This window comes from Anolis carolinensis, chromosome 2 (genome assembly GCF_035594765.1).
Source record: "Anolis carolinensis isolate JA03-04 chromosome 2, rAnoCar3.1.pri, whole genome shotgun sequence".
NCBI lineage: Eukaryota > Metazoa > Chordata > Lepidosauria > Squamata > Dactyloidae > Anolis > Anolis carolinensis.
This window is the reverse complement of record NC_085842.1, coordinates 181,361,559-181,384,387: the sequence shown is the minus strand read 5'-3', so window position 1 is coordinate 181,384,387 and position 22,829 is coordinate 181,361,559. Positions and strand designations below refer to the sequence as shown.

General features: G+C 36.9%; 1 protein-coding gene across 1 annotated transcript in view; it reads left to right on the top strand.

The window, feature by feature from the left end:
* The window catches only part of LOC100553628 (blue-sensitive opsin), a 47,447-nt gene that overhangs the window by 5,002 nt on the left and 19,616 nt on the right, over positions 1-22,829 (top strand). Inside the window, exon 2 of the mRNA XM_008103913.3 lies at positions 220-327. Within this exon, the coding sequence (XP_008102120.2) occupies positions 220-327 (108 nt within the window). The remainder of the gene's footprint in view (positions 1-219; positions 328-22,829) is intronic.

Genomic DNA, 22,829 nt, shown 5'->3' with positions numbered 1-22,829 from the left:
TGCAATTATTCTAATTATATGAGCATTTAAGCTATGCTAAAATTAATTAGACAGTTGTTTTTAATTGCTCTCAAGTCTACTTTGACTTATGGCACCTTATAAATGAGAGACTTCCAAGTCACCCTGACATAAACACAATTCTTGCAGATTCAGGGCCAGGTCTTCCTTCCTTGATTGATTATATCCCCTTTTCTCACTGTCTTCCTCTTTTTTTCACAGCCTTCTACCTTCCCAAGCAATGTTATCGTGTCATGATATCTCTGAAGTTCAGCCATCTCAATTTAGGCTTCTTGGCTTCTAGGGAGACAGCAGGCCTGATTTGCTCCAGTAAGTGATTCTGTTTAAATTTGTTGTAGACAAGTATAAAAGCACTGTAACAGTTACTTTGCATGAAATATTTGTAATTCAACTGTCAAATTACTGTAAAATGGTATTTACAGTTAATCTAATTTTGCTTTATAGGTTGAATTTCATGTTATGCTCACCTAAAATGTTTTAACAATTTAAAAGCACACAGATAGCAGAAGAGGCTCGAATCCAGTGTCATATATAATAGCAGTTAAACCATTTTAATTGAATCTTTCTGTTTTTAGTTTAAATCACAAAATATATAGAAAAGTCAATGTATATGTGTAACAGTTATAACCACTACTCTGGTTTCTCTTCCGATTGCATAAATCTTTCACCAACAGCTAATTATCTTTGTACATCTTTTGTCTGCAGATGGTCCCAGGGACCTTTTGCATGCATTCTCTACCACATGGATGTAGGATAATGAAGAATGTATTAGTGAAACATGGAAGGGATCATGCCAGTCAGTGGAGACAAGACAGCTAAATTGCCCAGTGGTTTGTTTACCAGAAGGGAGCTTCCTGTATTCCTAATAGTAACCAAACAACTTTCACGCCTGACAAAACAATAATATAACTACATAATTCATTAATATAAGGAGCCATAATTGCCTTTTACTGTTGAAGAAATGAAACAACAGCCAGATTAAATATTAATATTCAAAACAATGTTAATATCAACCTGATTAATATTAAACAGATTTATGCAACAAAAGATAGTAAACAAATGACATTGTAACCAAGGTTTTATATTGGGATATGTAATGTCAGATTTTTAAAAAATGACTTAATGTTGTTTAAATATTTTCCCCTCATATTTATATTATTAGAAAATGTAGACATTATAACAGAAATCCCCAGTTTTAGAAAACAGTGTGTGTTGGTGTATTTCATGTGTTCCAGTATTCCTGTGCCTTCCTATGATTCCTAAAACACAATAATATTAGCTATTTATTAACCCATGATTAGAAAATAAATATTTTGTGGATTTTGTTTTCTCTTTATTTATTATTTTAATTCTTATAGTTGTTGTAATATTTTATTTATTGCCATACTATCCTGCTTTTTCCCTAATATTGATATGAAAAATAACATAAATATAGGCAAAACATTGAAAATATTGAATTTAAACATTTAAAACATAGCCATAAAGGGAGGGGAATAAAATAGTGCACCATCTAGTAACAGTCCTTTCCTCATAAACAGACCCCTAAAGCCTGTGAGAATAGAAATGTCTTCAGTGACTGATGAAAGGACAACAGAGAACAGTAGTCTAATCTTCCTAGGAAAGAAGGTCCTATCATTCACAAGCTTTTGTTTGTTTAGCTTCTGAACTAAATATTGCTCTTTAAGGCCTCTTAATTTCTAAGAGCAGTTTGAGAATTAAGGGCAAGAACTTTCTAAAAATGAAATGATGCTGTCAGGCATGTAGCCGGGGGGGGGGGGGGGGGGGGGTGTGAGGGGCTTCAGCCCCCCCCCCCCCCCCCCCCGAAATTCTCAGGATGGTCCGTGAGAAGGCTGTTACGTTTATTCGTATCATGATCTGATCACCATGCTCAATATATCCCATATGCATGGGGGTATTGGGATAACGATACAAAAGGTTTGCTAGGGTAGATCCTCTTTCACTCAGACTCAGCCCCCCCCCCCCCCCCCATTCAAAATCCTGGCTACAGGCCTGATGCTGTTGCATGTGTGCTATTTTGCTGTTGAAAGAGGAAATGTCAGTGCATACATTCCTGCTAGCAATTAATATCATTGAAGCAAATAAGATTATTTTTCACATAAAGGTCCAAATCCATATAGTCTCTTAATGGGCAAGAGTAAGATTTTATGAATAGCACACATGGATTCTGTAGGTGGCAATTCCATACTAACTTAACAAAACTCAATGGAACTTTCTTCTCAATAGAAACTTATGGGGATTATATTGCTGCTGTACTTTCAACACAATTGCTTCCTATCCATTGCCCAGTAAAGAAGTTTAAATTGTTTACTTTCAAATGAGTTTTGTAGAACTCTAGGATTTTTCTATGAATCAAAGTATGCTACACATTGCTTGCAATCACACACTTACCATCTTGCTTAAATCAGGCAATATTGTTAATACTTTAATATTCTATTTACTATATTATTTGTGATATTGATCAAAATATACTGTTTTTAGTACAATATTTTTTATGTTGGGAAAAGATCAATTTTTGAAATATATGTATATACATATATCTAAACAAGTATGTAAGAGGATGCAATCCTATTTACATTTACTACTGAGTAAGAGAAATAAGGAAAATATGAGGATAACATTTGAAAAGACAAACCAGCAGCATTGTAGCAAAGCAAGCCAAGGAAAGTTTTTTAAATAATTGAATGAACCTGTGAAAGATTTTTCTTCGCCATCATTCATAAATAGATAAAAAATCACATTTTTAGAATAAAATAATAGAAAAAGAATGTGTTGTCAAAGACTTTCATGGCCGCAATCATTAGGTTGCTGTGAAATTTTTTGGGCTGTATGGCCATGCTCCAGAAGCATTCTCTCCTGACGTTTTTCCCACATCTGTGGCAGGCATCCTCAGAGGTTTTGAGGTATATCGAAAACTAGGCTAGTGAGGTTTATATATCTGTTGAAGGTCCAGGGTGGGAGAAAGAACTCTAGTCTGCTGGAGGAATTGTGAATGTTGCAATTAATCACCAGATCAGCATTTAATGGCCTTGCAGCTTCAAGGCTGATTCCTGCCTGGGGGAATCCTTAGCTAGCCTTGTTTGCTTCATGTCTGGAATTCCCCTGTTTTCATCATCTGAGGATGCCTGCCACAGATGTGAGTGAAACGTTTGAAGAGAATGCTTCTGAAACATGGCCATACAGCCCGAAAAACTCACAGCACCCAGAAAAAGAATATTTGTATCACTTATGGATAACAATACCACTCTCCAGAATTTCACATTTAAAACAATATTTTAAAGGTATCAACAAATTTGCAGTTATAGCCAAGGTTGTTTTCCTTCCAGGCCTACCAATCTCTATATGACATAATCATAAAATAAGACTGTAAATGTACATATGTAGTTCTACATTAAGGCGTACCCATTTAGGAAACAAAACATCCTCATGTTGATTGTAGTTTACATACTACTCAAGTCATAATACCTTTTTAGATATACAGCTCAAACTCACATACTTCATTAAAAATTATAGGAGAAATCTTTTAGATTATACAAATTATAAGTTTTTGAGTCACAGACATCTAGAAACCTGTTTTGATCAACTCTGACATAGTACAAGATAATCTATATTTGAGAACTGTTTTTAGCAAATGGCATTTTGTGTACTCATCTTCCGTTTCCCATATCTCTTTATTGCTGGGTTATATATGTGTATCCTTTTGTGTTTTCACAATCCAGTATTAATGTAACCAGTAATGAGCACAAAAGCAGAATGGCTCTTATCCAAATAATGCCTTCATAGAAATCCTCTGAGAGGCAATATATATAGTTCTGGCAATGTATGCATGTATATATCTTTTATGAACAGTAACACCATAACCAGCCTGATTGTAATAAATAAAAATAAGGGCCTAGTTGTACAAACAGAATAACTATATAAAACAATTTAGTGGCAGACTTTAAAGCTATGGCTAGTACATTTTTTCAGTTGTGTTGCATTTACTTGAAAGTATTCATATTACAATAATTCAGGTAGATAATTAAGAGCAGCCCCCGGTGGCACAACAGGCTAAACCACTGAGCTGCTGAACTTGCTGACCAAAAAGTCGGTAGTTCAAATCCAGGGAGTGGAGTGAGCTCCTGCTGTTAGCCCCAGCTTCTGCCAACCTAGCAGTTCAAAAACATGCAAATGTGAGTAAATCAATAGGTACCGCTCCGGCGGGAAGGTAACGGCGCTCTAAGCAATCATGCTGGCCACATGGCCTTGGAGGTGTCTACAGACAACTCCAGTTCTTCGGCTTAGAAATGGAAATGAGCACCAATCCCCAAAGTTGGACACGACTAGAATTATGTCAGGGGAAAACTTTTACCTTTACTTAATTAAGAGGAAATATTTTTTTATATTTGAATCAAGATTTAGCTGGTTTATTTACACAGCTGAATTGTTTTATGTGCATGTGTTTAAAAACATTTTAAAGATGCTTAATGAATACAGTGGGGATATTAACCTGAAATTGTCTGATATACAACTCTAAAAAAGATGGAAATAAAATCTAGCAAAATGTAGACCACTAATCTTTAGACACAGCATGGTAAATTGCCAACTACTATATTTAGTAAAAATTGAAACAGCATGCACTATAATTTCTAACAACACTAAAAATAAACTATGTATCACAAAATGTAGTTAGCAAAATGCAATGCACCACAATATTTACTACTGAAGTATTGTGTCAACTTGCAGTAAGAAAACACAAATCAATACACACAAATTAGCAATACAGGCTGAAAAATACAATAGTTCAAAGTATCCAGATTTTTAATAATGAAATCCTCATCCATCAAACTATGAAGAAATAGCTACCTATGACCATGATATTGCCTAAAATACTAATGTAAAATGGAACATGTCAACCTAAAGGCATAAATGATCAATATAAAATCTGGGACAACCTTCAGTTCAAAACTACAGAATTATAAAGGATGCAAAGATGATAAAGTATTTCAGAAGAATGCAAACTATTGAAATAATTATTTATTTTAAGAATATAGAAGTAAAAATGATATCTAGATCACTAAAACCAACACATTTTTGTTTGGGCTGGAAGCACTGAAGTCATTTTTTTCTACATAAAAATAGATGTATTAAACAATTTTCCTTAACTCCTCTATTCTACGTATTTGTGATTAGAATTTATTTGAAAGGAATTAAATTACAAGGCAAAAATACATAACTATGTGATATCTGAATCACTTGAAACAAATATTTCTATTTGAGTTCTATAGTATGAATCATATTGATTTATGTTGTTTCACCTTTTACCTCCAGATGTTTTACTTGCGGATTTTATTATACCCAACTCAAATAATTGGCATGTGGAAATGAAAGATTTATGTCCAAAGTATTTAAGAGCTAAATTATTCCAAATGAAGCAACCAGTAGACAACCAAAAGACTTTTATCTTGATGCAGCAACTATTACAAACTATTTGTAATTTGTAATTACACAGATTTGTTTCTTTCATCACTTGATGGACTATGGTCGCTGCTTAAAAAACAAAGTATATTTGAAAAAATAAAGTCTGTTTGCTCATGCTGTAAAATGTAGGGATGATGTGGAGGGCATTCTACCTCACTCAGCCTATTTTTATCTTTTGTTGTATTTTAAGCAGTCCCTTAGATTCCACGATGCAAGCTAGCAAAATGTTGCCTCTAGGGTCAGCCCATAGCTCTTTTGCCGTCACTAGGACCATCTCTTGGAGATAAAATTCCAACTAGTTACAAAACTTTTTGGCCAGACAAAGAAGGTTCTAGACATTGTTTAATATGCCCTAGTTGTCTGTTATAAATCATACCTTATTGTATACTTTTGGGAGAATTGTTTCAATGTTTTATTAGTTCCTAGACGGTCGGTTCTTCAAATTTCAGCTCCTTTGTACTTCTAGAAATCAAACCTATGTATGGTTAAGATATTGTATTCATGCTATGCTACATACATGCAATTGTAGGATAAATATGTTTTTCTTAATAGTGGTGCCCTTTTTGTTGACATCGTCCCCAGGGTTTTTTTTCTCAAATAAACAGCACTCAAAGAGCAAGGGACCAATGTAAGGGCAAGTTTCTTAACCCCTTCCAGACTCCTTGCCCCCTCTCCCCCCAAACAGGACACTATTTGGAGAGAATAATCTGAGGAAACAGTTGGCAAGGCAACATTAATCAAGCAGTCTTTATACTGCCAGCATTCCTCCACCTGGGATTCTAGTTTCCTTTGGTGCTTTTGGTATAAAAGCAAAATACTGTCAGGAGAAAATGAATCATGCAAATTACTATGGTTTGGCCCTAATGCACCATGGGCAAATGCCAACAATTCAACAGAATTTATTACAGAATAGATGAGTGAGTAGCATACATGACATCAAACAAAGCCTTCAGCATTGTGAAATAATAAAGAGGCATGAGTGTTAGAATAGGAACATCACAAACACACTAGTACATGAAATGTATTCATATAAGAAATGTTTAATGGTGTTTAGTTCTAGTGTTGGAGTTTCTGAACTCCCAGAAGAGTCTTGAAGTTTACTGAAGTGCTACTCTCTTTACTGGGGGGGGGGGGGGGGGCAGGGAACTGAGGGATATATATTAAACATTATATTGTTAATATCTATATCACTAAATTGTTATATCACTGAAACTAAAATTACTAAATTTCCTTTAGGGAAACTGTCCAAACATATGTCCTTTATATAATAGCTTACCTACATCTTACAGCTGTTATGCAAATAGAGGTGAAAACAACATACATCTCACCCTAATCAATTTGAAGGAGGAGTGGGTGATTTTGCCATAATTTATGAAAAAATGAATTTTAATTTCACAACTCAACAGCGCGGCATGTGCACTACTGAAATCCAAATGAAAAGTAGCAAAATTACTCAGTGGGTTAATTACTCGTGAGTGCAAGTCTTCAAATTTTTGATGCAAATGGCTGAAATAGAAGTTCCTAAAATACAACATCAAAATACTATATTGCAACAGAACACAACCCATTCAGCCCGTATAAATAAAGCAGGAGCATGCTACACGAAACACTAATAAACTAAATGCAGAATTTTCTTGAGTTCATGTTCAGTATTTTTCTATATTTTCATATGTATATATGTATATGTTTTTATTTTTCATCCTTATAAAATATGTATAGTGGGTATTCAGTTTGTTTTAATAAACTAGTTGAACAGTCAGATATTATTTCAAGATAAATATGCACAGTTGATTATGAGGTATTTTTCATCTGCCCCTTACAAGAGGAAATGCATCTTCAGAGATTATGACTACAATAATGTATGAATACATTATCTGAAAATAAAGACCAAATTCAACTGTAGTGAACTCACTAAATCAATAGAAACTCAGTAAGTCAACATTTAAAGTGTGTTCCATTGATTCAGTGAGTTCACTCTAGTGAGGACAGGCAATTAAATTTAGGCTTCAGAAGGATCGTTTTGTATAAGCACATTTAATCAATTTGTCACTCATTTACATAGAAGTAAAAGACATCAAACACAGTGGGACTCAAACTGCGTACATCATACATGTAGAACTGAGCTGCATGGCTATTATTTTTTAATAGTGATTGTTCTAGTCAAGTATGCATTTAACAATCTATTTAATATCTCACTAATTAAAATTAGGATCCTTGTCATATTAGGACAAAGTTAACCACATTTTTTGTTCAACTGCTTTTATCTCAATTCAGCAGCACCATCCTGTGCATGCCTACTCAGAAATCAGTCCCACTAACTTTAAAGTGCATATTATACTGCAGTTCAGTGTGATATTTTCCCATATTACCTCTAGTAATACATTGAAAAAAGTTGTCATTCCATGACTTTTCCTTGTAAGAAACCTGATGATTAGATTAAGATATGTTTGATTCTGCACTTTGATGTGTCCTTTTAATGTCTGCTGCACCATTTTTTTTCCAGTTTGGATATATTGTTGCATGGAATAAATAGACAGTTGTTGCTAATTCTATGCGTTAGTTCTCAAACCTTAATTTCAAACAGGTACTGTGGCAGTGGGGAAACTGGATTACTCTACAGTGTGGCGATGGAAAAATGTGATTACCTTTATGTCATCAGTTAAGCAAAGGGTTTTTATCCAGAGATCTACAAACCTGTTGGGGGTTTATGGAAGGATTTTAAGGGTTGAACTGAAACATAAGCTTGAACTGAAAAAATATATACACAGCATAGTGTGGACTTAGTATAATTTTTATTTTGATGTTGCATGTTCTGGGTACAGTGGATAACTACCTGCCAAATGGTTGGTAAGGCTGGCGGAGATGGTTTTATAATGCTGTGGAAAAACTCAAATTTCTAAATGTTTGCTGAAAATGATAATTTGAACAGTTGTTTCAGCATATTGAAATTGCAGAAAAAATGTAAAACATAATTTTGAATAATCCTAACATTTTATTTAAAGGCATGCCAATGTTGAGCATCATAAACTCTCTGCTGCTACATTCTGAGAAGGGGTCTGTGGTTTTTACCTGCTAGTAAAGGAGTAAGTTGAACAAGAAAGGTTAAGAACCCCTGATTTAGCACATTAGTTGTAAATTAGTCTTTTGTAAGGTGGTTGGTTATTCTGGTGCCCCATGAAGCTGCTAGATATTATTTACTGGCCTGAAATATTTAAATGACCGAGGCAGAAAATATTAATTCATATGGTGATGTCCAATCCACTGCAAACTTTTCTCACACAAGTTTCATTTGGAATATAGAGAAACTGAGCAAGAACATGGCTAACTTGTCTTCCAATGGAGATATCTTCTGTATTGCTGTTTAAAAAGTGTCCTGCAAACAGTTGTTTGAGCTAGTGAGCTGGCACATTGAAGATGAAATAGGACCACACAAGCATTATGGCAAGCATTAACAAAGTAAAGTTATGTGGAATCAGAACAATGGACAGCTCCCTGTGGAACAGGTATGTAGCTAGATGAAAGATATTCATATCTAAATACTGACAAGATAGCAATGTTGCGAAAGTAAATAGCCTCATCCTGTGGCCAAGGGTTCACTTTATTTCCTCCTTGTAAGGAAAAGTGTTGTAGTTTACAGGCTCACATATTTATTTCTTAAGCATTGATTCCAGTATACGTCAGGAAGTCTCTTGCTGTTAGTTGGTAGTAACAGTAATTTTCCAAGGAGTCAGATGAGACATAGCTTTTTTTCTTGGGCTAAGCCATGCTGACTCCTTGACTACCTTTCCTCAGAAGGGTATAGAAAGGTATGTATTCTCATGGTGCTCAGTGGGAGTAACGTCTGCCTCGTGTCTTCTCTTCGTTTCTTTCATAGGACTTTGCATCTGAGCCCATGGCAATTTCATAGTTATTCATATTCACCAAACAATGTGTACAACAAAACTTCGAGTCTTTATTTATTGTTAATGAAAAACAGACTTGGGTTATTGCAGTTTTAAGTGAAGAGCAGGCGAGAGGGCAGGTGCTTAACTCTTTTTCCTGCTGCCTGTTTGTCAATTCAGAATTCATCCACACACATATTTTATAGAAATGTGAAAGCATATTTTGTGTAATTTTCCATCTGGGACTGTGCAAGAAGAACTTCAGTTTTGGAGAGGGACAATTGTAAAGTAGCCAGTACAGAGACAATTCAATCTTTCTTACTTCTTTACTCAATTGTAGCCTCTCAAGGTTTGAGATGCATACACATACATATATGTTATTTTATTTTATTTTGCATACAGAGAGGGGGGGAAGCCAGCATAGTATAGGCTTGGACCATTAGACTGGACTCCAGGCTTGAATCCCTGCTTAGACATAAAAACCTGCTAGACAAGTCACTCTTTCTCAGAAGAAGGCAATGTCAAACCCACGCTAAAAATTGTGCCAAGAAAACACCATAATAGGGTCCCCAAGTCTGAATAGACTTGAATGCACACAAAAATAGCAGTATATGTAAGTGTTCTTGTCTGGTGTATACCTTATCTCTCTGATAAACTAGCATTGCAGCAGGGGGCACTATTATCCCATTATAGCTGGGGAGTTCAGAGATATGCAGAGATGTTAGTAACATAGAGGTTCAACTGTACATACAGATCTGAGTATCCATTCTCAGAATTCATGTTCCTGATTACAATTTAAGGAGAATGATAGAGGAGTTTGTTTAGAAGGCACTTCAAGCAGAATAATACGGTGTCTTTTCTAAAGCAAAGACTACTTTTCCTGATGTAGTCAGAAATTTGAATACTGTAATATCAGTCTGATTTTGTGGGATCCTAACAACATTTGTTTGGAATACATTGAATCCATATAATTTATGTAATAAATCTTTTAAAGCTCAATTATTATGTTAACCAGAAGCAAGATAAACTGTGGCTTCTCCAATGACAGAAGTTAAGGCCAGAAGGCCACCTCATACCATCTCTTATAGGAAGATGTCTATTTTCTTCTTTATGTTTCCAAGAAAATACAGTCCACTACTCTCGACTGTGAAGGGCTAAAATATGGAAAACGTATTGGTAGCATAACTCCTGAGTTTGAGCCTTGCAAACCACTTGGTTTAGCCCCCACTGGTTTGATAAGCCAAGAGGGGCAAGGGTCTAGAGCACGTGTGGTTGCTCCCTGCTCCAAGGATCTTGTCAATGTCATAAGGCTGCACAAACTGAAATGAATCCATCGAAACCGGGCAGACAGGTGCTTCCATTACATCCTTTGGTACTGTCTAAAGCTGGCATCTAAATCAAAGTGTATCTGAGTGACTTTGTCTGTAAAATGATGTGCAAACTCGCCACATCGAGTTGTCAGATGGTCAAAGGCCCCCTCCCCCTCAGAAGGATGAAGGAGTTCCCTGACCATTCAAAACAACTCAGCAGGTCTATTAGTTGCAGATGCAATGCGGGCAGTTGAGAAAGCCTTTCTGGCTACCCCCATTGCCACGGAGTAGGCCTTAATTGAGGCTCTAGCCCGTGCTCAGTCAGATGCAGTTCAGTCTTCCGCCAATGGCACTCTAGTCCTCATATGTTCTGCTTCATCATTGCCAACTCTCCTGTGAACCAAGGAGCGGACTTGACTCTATGGAACGGAAGGGGACGTTCAGGAGCAATCGTGTCTATCGCTCTAGCCACCTCCGACTTATAGAAATCGACCAGAGCATCAACAGAATCGTTTGCCGCCATGAAGGAAAATCCTCAAGACACCAGGAATCCATCCGGATCCATAAGTCTCCTGTGGTAGACCATCTTAATGGGTCCTCCACCCTTGCAGAGGTTAGAGGCTACAGTTAGTCTAAAGCTGATCAGATGATGGTAAATCCATGACAATGGGAAAAAATTAGTTTCTCCATACCAACGCTTTGCCCATCCACATTGAACACTAGGTCTAAAGTGTGTCTAGCTATATGGGTGGGGCCAGAAATCAATTGTGACAGCCCCATGATTGTCATGGCAGCCATGAAATCCTGAACTACTCCAGACAGGATAGTCTTGGCATGGACGTTGAAATCCCTCAGCACAATTAGCCGCTGGGACTCCAAAACCAGGTCCGAGACCACCCCCACAAGATCAGGCAGGGAGACAGTTATGCCGCATGGTGTACGGTCAACAAGCAGAATCCTCAAACTGTCCCGGTTTCCCACTTCCAGATGTACACTCAAACCCAGTAGAAAGCGGAACAGGGCATCTGATCAGCAGGATGGAATCACGATAGACCATCAGAACCCTGCCTCCCCATCCTCCAGACCTGGCCTGCTGCTGCACCCTGAAACCTGGTGGACAAAGCTGGGTAAGGTTAACCCCCCCCCCCCCCAGCTTATCCAACCAAGTCTTGGTGATGCAAGCCAGGGATGCTTTTTCATCCAGGATCAGATCCTGGATGGCCACTGTTTTACCATTAGGGACCTGGCTTTTAACAGCAGGATCTTAAGGCCGGGGGGCCTGTCATGTTGGCTATCTTACCTAACTTGCCTCAGGGTTGCAAGGACTCTGTTGTGCTTCTCTCTGGGATGGCATTATGGACTTCTTCTCCCTTTTCCCAGAAAGAAATATAGAAATATAGTTAATTAATTAATTAAATGGATATATGATTGATCTTTATGTTTCTTATGAATACACAGAATCAGGAATGTCAGATAAATGTTGGCAAAGCTATTATAATTTTGGCACATTGGAACATATGTGAGTTTGTTATCATAAAATAAATCCATTTTGGCCTGAAGTTCTTAACTGGATTAACAAAACAACTAATCGGAGCATACACCCTCAAAGTATTTTATTGATTTCATCCATTTGGATTAATAATAGGAAAATGTCTTATATAAAGACCTTGTAACTAGCTTGCTGTATGCAGCAGGATTAGATTAGTAAGGACATAGATGAGCTTACAAGGTTTATCCATTTGCCAGTAGCTAGTTTGGACTCTTGCATTGACATTCAAACTTTGTCTTGTAAAAGATGAAGTAGTTAAAGGCACTGTTGAGATTACATGAATTTGATGTGTCCCATATGGGAAGGTTTCTGATTTCTGAGGAATATAATACTTTATAATTGACTTTCTGCTCCCCTATAACTGAGAGCAAGCACTATCTGCACGTGCATGCTATCTATAAATGCTGGTATTTACATCTGAAACACAGGTATATTATTTCCACTAGAGACTTGTTTCATCTGCATAATGGCAGTTGAAATGTGTCAATTACAACTTCAGTTATCTCCAGCTAGCGTCACCATTATTCAGTTGGCTGGACTGAAATAACTGTACTCTAAAACATCCAAAGAGCCTTAAGGTGGGAAAAGCTTCTTTAAAAGATTGTAAGTGGTGGTGGTGGGTGCTGATATAAGCAAAAGACACACAAACAAGAGGAAAAGGAATAAAAATCTTTACTCTTGTCAGCAGAGATAAAATATAAATTTGCAGTATTGCATACAAAATCAAATAGCTCAACAAATTACATAGTTCTTGTAAGTAGCACAGAATAAGGGTTCTTCATTCAAATGAGAGTGTAGAACATAAAACAAATAGCTATTCCGTCATAGCAAAGAGCATCGCTGTTAAGTCATTGTTAATTCAGCATCTCTAAATTGTATTCTAACATCCATACAGTTATACCCCACCGGGTGTGGTCCAAACTTGCTTGCTGACCTACATGAGCAGTTGCTCATAATAATTAACACCATAAGGTTTTCTTTAACACACACACATACTTGATCCTGTTACTACTTACTGTAACAGACAAGACTAAATTATTCTTTTTAAAAAACCTTTAATAATGAAGAAAGCCTCTAACAGTTCAATGCTTATGAGAACAGCATTTTTTTCTAAGTGATTATAAACTGCCTCCTTAATTATCTGTTCCAGAATCGTTCCTGGTATTGAGGTCAAGGTGACTGGACAGTAATTGTTTGGATCCTGGGTTTTTTTCCCCTCCTTAAATATTGGGACAAGATTTGCCCTCCTCCAGTCTGCTGTGACTGTTCTCCAAGAATTCTCAAAAAATTACCAGTGGCTCTGAAATGACTTCTGCTAGTTCATCTGGACCAGGAGTCCACTATATATGTGTAAATATCTAAAACAGCCACTAGGTCGCATTCAAAAAGCTTTTAATGTTGCCATGTTTTTCATGATCCCAATATGGAGCTAAGGAGAGCCCATTTGGGATTGAGACCCATAGTTTAAGAAGCAGTGGCTTATACAAAACAGTACACAGTTAATAGACTGCATTTGCATGTGCATGGCCCTAAGCATATTTCTTGGTTTTTCAGGTAATATACATGCTGCATTTTGCTTCTACTTGTGAATCTCTGCTTTTGCATGTGCATCTCTATAATTAGAAAAGAGAAGAAAGGGTGCATAGCATGGGAATAGGAAGGGGAGAGAGAGATAAATCCCTTTGCTGTGCTTTTACCTATATTTATGGGATCCAGCATGATTCTATCTACTCACAAAAGAGATTGTGTACTTTTCCATTTCAAGAAAACTGACAATCATCATATCAGACTAATCTAGCACTAAAAAAAAATCTGTGCTGAGCATTGGAGCGAATAAGGTCACCCAACAATGGGATGGTGAAAGGATGAATCAAAGGTATTAGTTTATTTATTTTAAAACTTTGTTGGTAATTAATAATAATGATTTCATTACCAAATACAAATTTCCCATGTATTATTCCAGAAACAATAGTAACAATTGCATCATAATGAATATGTAATAGAACATTCCACTTTCTAAATAGAAATCACCATTTCAGTGATTGATGGAACTCCAGCAGCAAGCAGATTTAATATATTTTGCATAATATAAATAAAAGTTTGAAAAAAATAAAAATGTTTTTTCTTCATATGGCACAGTTTGATATATTGTTACTAAAAATGACAGCATTAAAAAAATCTGTCAAAGTTTTAATTGTGCCACACACACACAAAATATATATATATATCCGTATATGTCTGTGACAGTGAGTTATAGTTACCGAGACATGGATTTATGTGCATGCTAGAAACAGTGTAAACTGTGTGAAGTGGATGCTAAATGAACCAACACCATAGTACGTTATGTCATGCAAACAATAGCTAAACATAAGTAAATGGAAAATGACAACTTCTGTGATTAAAGAACAATACATTAACAAAGTTTACCATGACAGCATTACAGACTGTGATGGAATTATATTGTACAAACAGAAATACTTCAGCAATTAGAGAGTTGCTCCATAACATTTATTAAATTTACTGTTTCAGTAAGCTAAAATGAATAAAAGTCTAGGCTGTAATAAGTGTTTAAGGAAAGAGAAAGTGTATTTTGCCACATGATTTACGCATTAATCAGAAACCTTTTTAGTGGATTACAGTAATGTGCTGATAACCTGTGAGTCTTATGAGCAATTGGAAAAATATTTAAACATTTTACTATGCTTTTCACAATGTTCTCAGAGAGTATTTTTATACATATCCTCATCACATTTTAGCTCTGTTAGCAAAAATATGGAATACATTTTCCCCTGTGAAATTATCTTAGATTAATTGTCCAGCTGAAATATGACTATAATAATGGCAACCCTCTTGGCTGTAATGCATTTGATTCCTTGTGCCATTGATTTTAGTGCATTTAGCAGCTTGTTACCAAGTTTCAGCAGCAAGTTACACTATTTAAAACATTGGGGGAATCACAAATATAACTGTGGTAGATACTTGAATGACCAATATGAGAATTTCGCCATCTAATAATATGGTTCATCAATTGCTTATAAGAATCAGGGTTGGAACAAGGAATATATCATGAAAAAGAATATAATGCATTACACACTTAAGGGATGGGAAAGGAAAAGAACAATAGAAATCTAAAGGCCAAAAGGCTTGACTTTTACTGAAACGCTTCCATTACCACCATCAGATCTATCTAATCCATAATTTGTTTCTCATGTAGTACAGTGGAACCTCGCCTTAAGAGCAACCCAGTTTAAGAGCATTTTGTGTTAAGAGCCATCCCTCGGCCTGGGTTTCACTTTTGACATATGAGCAGCATTTTGAGTTGGGAGCACTAGAGCCAGAAGGAGCGCTAGGGCTTTAGTGCTTGAGGGAGCAGCCTCTGTGCCTTGTGCTCTTGTCTGCTTTGGGAGATTGCTGTCTGCTTTGTTCTTGTCCGCTTTGAGGAATTTTGAGTTAGTTGATTTTTGTGATTTTTATTCCTGGTATGTTTGGCATCAAGAAAAGAGAGGGAGAGAGAGCAGGGGGGGGGAGGCTGGAATGAGGACAGTATGAAAAAAATGATGCTTCTGTCTCTTCACTTTGTGCTTTATGCTTCCTTGCCACATCTTTGTGCTTCTAGCATTGTGCCACAACTGTGGGCTTCTAGCATATTTGAGTTGGTCTTTCTTTTTTTAATTGTTTTATGTGAATGTGCCTTACTGTTACATTGGCCAACACATATTTTGTTGCCTGAAATTTTCTTCCTTGCCACAGCTTCTATCATTTTAAAGTTTGTCTTCCTTTTATAATATCCCGTGTGAATATGCATTTATTCATTATTTGTTATTTATAAAGTACATTTTCATATTTAAAATATGTAACAAAATTTGGGGGGGTGATTTTGGGGATCAGAATGGATTAATAGCATTTCAGTGGAAAATTTTGCTTTGAGATAAGAGATATTTGAGTTAAGAGTTCATTCACAGAACAAATTAAACTCATAACTCAAGGTATCACTGCATTTAGAAGTAGGATATTATGACAAATATCAATTCACAGTGTTTGAGGGAAATAGGATTCTTCATATATATGTCAAACAAGAGTGCATAGTTAATTTCATTATGCTGTTTTGTCCCATAATTCTGTCACATCTTCCTTTATTTGTTACTTAAGGACAAGATGGGAGAAGAGTGACAAGTCATATGACAGCAAGAAGATGTCAGAATCTGCTTTTCCTATACCTTCATATTACGTAAAGAGAAGTCAAGGGTGGGGGTTCATGGGTGGGAATGGGGAGGTGGTGGGACTAGGGAAAAATACTTGTATAGTGTTCCCTCACTTATCACTAAGGGTAAGTTCCAGGACCACCCACAATAAGTGAAAATCCACGAAGTAGGGACACTATATTTATTTTAATATTTATACCTTAGTTTAGTAGTTAGGTGGCCTTTCTCTCCTTCGCAAGCCTGCTTTGCACTATAGTTGTTTTAGTTTGGTGAGGCAGGCAGCAATTTGGCAGAGAAGGCTGTAAACCTGCAACTCCCAGGATTCCCGGGGAGCCAGTAAAGCCTTCCCGGAAGAGGGGGCAGGGCGAGAGCACATGTGCGAAAGGCAGGCGCCGCCACGGCCTAGTCCTCCGTAAGTTGCTTTGTGTTGTTTAATTGGTTAGTTTGATAGATAGATACCACTTATGACTGGATAGCATTAAGGTCCAAGGCATTCTAAGAGTACCTTGGACCACACACAAAAAAACCGCAAAACAGCGAGGGCACAAAAAGTGAACCGCGAAGTAGCGAGAGAACACTGTATTTTGATTGTGGAATATCAAAGATTGTATGTTTCTATGTGTGTATATATTTATGTATCCCACAATAAAGGGAAAAAAACATTAAAAAAACTAATCTGCTTTATTATCAAAGTGTAATGGGCAGAGACCATGTCAGCATTTGCAAAACATTTCTGGTCTTTTATTGTGAAAAGATGATCCCCTAATATATGTATATGTATATGTATATATAAACAGATCATGGCACAAATGTGATGGAAATATAAAATGGCACTACCCGCTGGCGTAGTGGGTTAAAGCATTGTGACTTGAAGGTTGGGTTGCTGACCTGAAGGCTGCCAGGTTCGAATCCCACCTGGGGAGAGCGCGGATGAGCTCCCTCTATCAGCTCCAGTTCCATGCGGGGACATGAGAGAAGCCTCCCACAAGGATGGTAAAAACATCAAAACATCCGGGCGTCCCCTGTGCAACGTCCTTGCAGACGGCCAATTCTCTCACTCCAGAAGCGACTTGCAGTTTCCCAAGTCGCTCCTGACACACACACAAAAAAACCCTGTTAAAATCTACTGCCTGTAAACTTAAAATAACATTATTTTCACTAAAATATATTGTACTGTTAAGTGATGTTTTTAACATTATTAGCTAGGAAGTTAACAATAGCACCTCTGTACAACATGTCAATCATATTTTCCACTATTTTTCAAAACACCCATTAAAACATCCATTAAAACAGTTTGAATTATAACTTATAAAAGATCATAGTAAAGATCATACCGGTAGTAGAACATAGTAGAACATTTACATTAGGATATTATAATTACGTTTTCCAAGGAGTTTAAACGACTCTGCAACTGCTTTTTCTTGGAGTTGGCCAAACCTATTTAGAAATGACTCATATGCTGGGACAATGAATTATTAATCATTATTATTTGAAAATTGATACATAGTAGGTGTCATTGAGACAGAAATCCATAATGAGATGTTGGAGGTGGAGCATCTTCTTCCTTTGGGGAATTCTCAAAGAAATGACCGACAGGAAAACTTTAATTTAATTCCGACACTTGGATGGAGAGAACAAGAGTTTTTACAAAGCAGCTATATTTTCTATATTCTGACTCTTTAAACCCTTTAAAGATTTTTTCCTAATTTATAAAGTTATTATTATTATTGCTTTTATAATGCAATAATGGTGTGATCCTGACCTGTTAAACTTTGGAGGTAACTACTCAGACACCCACCACTTTCTTCAGGTCTAACACACCATGGTTACTTTAAAAAAAATTAATAATCTTAATTTTAAGGCAGTAGAATAAAAATGTTGTGATGACACTAAGCATTATTACGGCTTAATTTTAAAAAGAAATTAGAGATAAACTAATCACGATGCAGGAGTTGGTACAGAAAAACGGGGGGGAGTGATAGTTGCAAGTTAAACTGAAAATGTGATTAGGGTGAGGTGTCTGTTTCTCTTCCTGTCTCACTTGTTGCATTACAAAATCAGGGCAGGGATGGGCAGATTGTAAAACTGTTTTATTACAGCTTTATATCTATACTAGCTGTGCCCGGCCACGCGTTGCTGTGGCGAAGTATGGTGGTATGGGAAATAAAGTATTGAGGAATTGGTGGTAGTTAAGGTAAAGGGTAAAGGTTTTCCCCTGACATTAAGTCCAGTCGTGTCTGACTCTGGGGGGTTGGTGCTCATCTCCATTTCTAAGCTGAAGAGTCTGCGTTGTCCGTAGACTCCTCCAAGGTTGTGTGGCATGACTGCATGGAGCGCTGTTACCTTCCCACTGGAGCAGTACCTATTTATCTACTCTCATTTGCATGTTTTTGAACTTCTGGGTTGGCAGAAGCTGGGGCTAACAGTGGGGGTTCTCCCCACTCCCCCAATTCAAACCTGCGACCTTTTGGTCCAGAAGTTCAGCAGCTCAGCGCTTTAACATGCTGCACCATCAGGGGATATTATTTCCTAAAGCTTGTGAATATACAATATTTCTGATTGAATTTTTTGACTGTTGGAGGCAAGTATGAATGCTGCAATTAGACAAAATGATTAGCATGTAATGGTCTTGCAGCTTTAAAGCCTGGCTGCTTCCTCCCTGAGTGAATTTTTTGTTGGAAGGTGTTAGCTGGCCCTGATGGTTTCCTGTCTGGAATTCCCTTGTTTTCAAAGTGGTGTTCTTTGCGATATTTTATGTGCTTCTACTGTCTGTGGCCCTCAGAAAACAGAGGATTTGTCAGACTTTGGTGATGGGAATACTTTGTTGGGAGGTGTTAGCTGGCCCTGATTGTTTTCTGTATGGAATTCCCCTGTTTTCAGTGTTGTTATTTATTTAGTGTTCTGATTTTAGAGATTGTATTGTTCTGTTTTATTATACCACAGTAATTTTTATATATTCTGATTTTAGTGTTTTTGAATACTTGGAGCCAGATTGTATTCATTTTCACAGTTCACAGCAACATAATAATAATAATAATAATAATAATAATAATAATAATAATAATAATAATAATGACTTTGGTAATACACAGTGCTTCACTCCCTTCTCAGCTTCCTTTCTGGAAGAATCCTTTATTGGGAGGTGTTAGCTGGCCCTGATTGTTTCCTTTCTGGAATTCCCAATTCCCCTGCTTTCAGAGTGTTGCTCTTTATTTACTGTCTTGGTTTTAGAGATTATATTGTTCTGTATTATTATACCACAGTAATTATTTCATATTACAGTAGAATCTCACTTATCCAACATTTGCTTATCCAATGTTCTGGATTATCCAACGCAGTCTGCCTTTTAGTAGTCAATGTTTTTGTAGTCAGTGTTTTAAATTCATTGTGATATTTTGGTGGTAAATTTGTAAATACAGTAATTAGTACATAGCATTACTGCGCATTGAACTACCTTTTCTGTCAAATTTGTTGTATAACATGATGTTTTGGTGCTTAATTTGTATAATGATTACCTAATTTGATGTTTAATTGGCTTTTCCTGTATCCCTTCTTATTATCCAACATATTCACTTATCCAACGTTCTGCCGGCCTGTTTATGTTGGATAAGTGAGACTCTACTGTATATTTATAATCTTATATTATCTGCTTAGAACTGGATTATATGAGGCCACTTCTACACAGCTAGATAAAATGCACACTGAAGTAGATTATATGGCAGTGTGGAGTCAAGATAATCCAGTTCAATGCAGATAATATAAGATTCTAAATGGGTTATATAGCTGTGTGGAAGGGCCTTGAGTCTACACTGCCGTATAATCCAGTGAAAATCAGATAATCTGTATTTTATAGGCAGTGTGGAAGAGGCCTAAATGAGGCCTAACTCTGCCTGTCCCCTGGGCTGAGTGGGTTGCTAGGAGACCAAGTGGGCAGAGCTTAGCCTTCTAACTGGCAGCAATTGGCTAAAAACAATCATTCCTCTCCCTCTAATTAGGACTTTATTTTTCTTTTCTTTTTGTTGTCAGAACCTAGGGGCAAGGATGGTGGATTGTGCTGCCAAATTTCTAGGTTCTAGGGTTTGTACTTTTGTTGTTTAGTGGTGGGGGGGAACACCATTACTCATTTATATATATAGATTTACAAATGTTTAAAGATAAGCCCAACAACATGGAAATCACACTATTAAATTGCAAATAAGATGAAGATTTTTGAATACTCAACTATCATGACATGTACAGCTGAAATAGGAATAGTGTGGTGTGACAGCATGTGTGATAAGGACCTACAGTATGCTTTCTCCTAATCTGTCACTGATCTTTTTCCTTCTCACTTGTTCATTGTTTAGGCAATTAAACATTTTGCTGAAAATGGAATAAATAATTCCAAATAAGCTTCTATATAGAAAGAATACATTTCAATGTACAATTTTGTTTTTCTTGACGTCTTCAGATTGTTGTTTGTATTGTCCAGAGAATTTAACAGAATATGCCAAACTCTGTGACAGGCATGTAGCTGGGGGGGGGGGGGGGGGGGGCTTGAGGGGCTTCAGCCCCCCCCCGAAATTCTCAGGGTGGTCTGTGAGAAGGCCTTACTAGTACTGTTATGTTGATCTGATCACCATGCTCAATATATCCCATATGCATAGGGGTATTGGGATAACGATGCAAATGGTTTGCTAGGGTAGATCCTCTCTCACTCAGACTCAGCCCGCCCTCCCGAATCAAAATCCTGGCTACGGGCCTTCTCTGTGGCTAACCTGCATTTTCCAACATACAAACATCCAGCAAGTGAATGTTTTTTGTGTGTGTTCTGTATTGTGATAGTTTCCTCCTTGCACACCTAGGTCCCATCCTTGGAAGTGCGAAGCAAGAATGAAATCGGCTTTGACTGAACATAGGGACAGCTGCTGTGTGCTAATCACATACACTTAATTTCTTCTGTTTTTTGCCACACTCTGAGGATTGAAAAGGATAATCCACTCTTCCTTTGGTCACACAGCCTCTCCTCTCCTCCCCTAAGAGTCAAACTGGTTAGAGTCTGTGTGCTTTCTTGGACTCTAGTTCTTCCAGGAAGAGTTGCCTTCCTTTCTTCCTAGCAGGGTGCTGATACTTTTAAGAATGGCACAGTAGACACAAATCCAAAGAGCTGAAATGTTTCCACCATTGAGAAATATTTGTGGTAACATAGAATAATAGTAGTTAAATATCTTTTAGTAGTAGCATACTTATGGAATATAGTATTAACATACATATGAGCTGAATCTCGTAAATATATATAACATCCCTGCCAAGAAGAAAAAGTAGAAGCTGTGCTTTTAAATCATTATGTGCTCCAAGCAGAGCCAACTAACCCCACTCTCTTTCAGCTTTTCACTTCTGTCACTGATTTACACTTATCTTTCAGTCTGGATATTTTCTCCTGTTACTTTAACATGAGGCAACAGTGTACTGATTTATTTACTTGTTTGTTGCAAAAACAACAAATAATGATGCCTTTCATTTTTACAAGTGATATGAAAGCAATACAACAATTACAAACAGCCAATAAAGTGCTTCAATAATGGCAGTAGTTAACAAAGTAAAATGAGTAATCGAAACAAATAAAATCAGCAAAATGAAATCAATAAAATAAAATACATTGGAATAAAATTGTCTTCTTTACACAAAAAATCATGACAGTGAAATGACTTATTGCACTTGTTAAAAGGCTATTTAACAGTCCATATTTTCTCTTTCTGTCTCTTATACTCATTACATATCAGGTGAAAGAATAACGGGGAAGGGCTTTCGTAGTGGCATGCAAGCAGAGTCATATATCAAGGACGCAATCTTGAAGATGAACCAGTCTCAGTCATTTGGAATTATGGCTCCAATGATTACTGATAAACTCATAAATTGAGTCCAAAACAAGTTGTTAAACAAAGATGACAAAGGTTCTAAATGACGTACTTAAATTTCTTGGCTTCTATTGGAACCCTGAAGCCACATTGTGAACCAAATCTACATGTCTGGATTCTGGCATCGTATAGATTGCATTACAGCCATGAAGAGCCTGAAAAGAAAAGTTTTCAAACTATTCCTCCAGAATCCCCAGTCAACATGGAGTCCTACCCACATAAAACATTTCTGCTCTGCAGTAACCAAATTGGAACTGGAACTGAGCCAGCACAGAGCTGGAGATGGAGGGTCACCTCCATGTTTCTGTCCAATCTATGTAGAATGAGTGGGTTATCAATCTGCCAATTTCCGCTGTTCTTCTGATATCCACACACCTCTGTTTTCTGGCCTACTTTACTGTTCCATTGGCTCTGAGTCAGAGGGGTCAGGAATTAAGCTTAACGTCTCTTATAAGTTCCACAACGTGATCCATCCCATCCCGCTCTTTCTACAC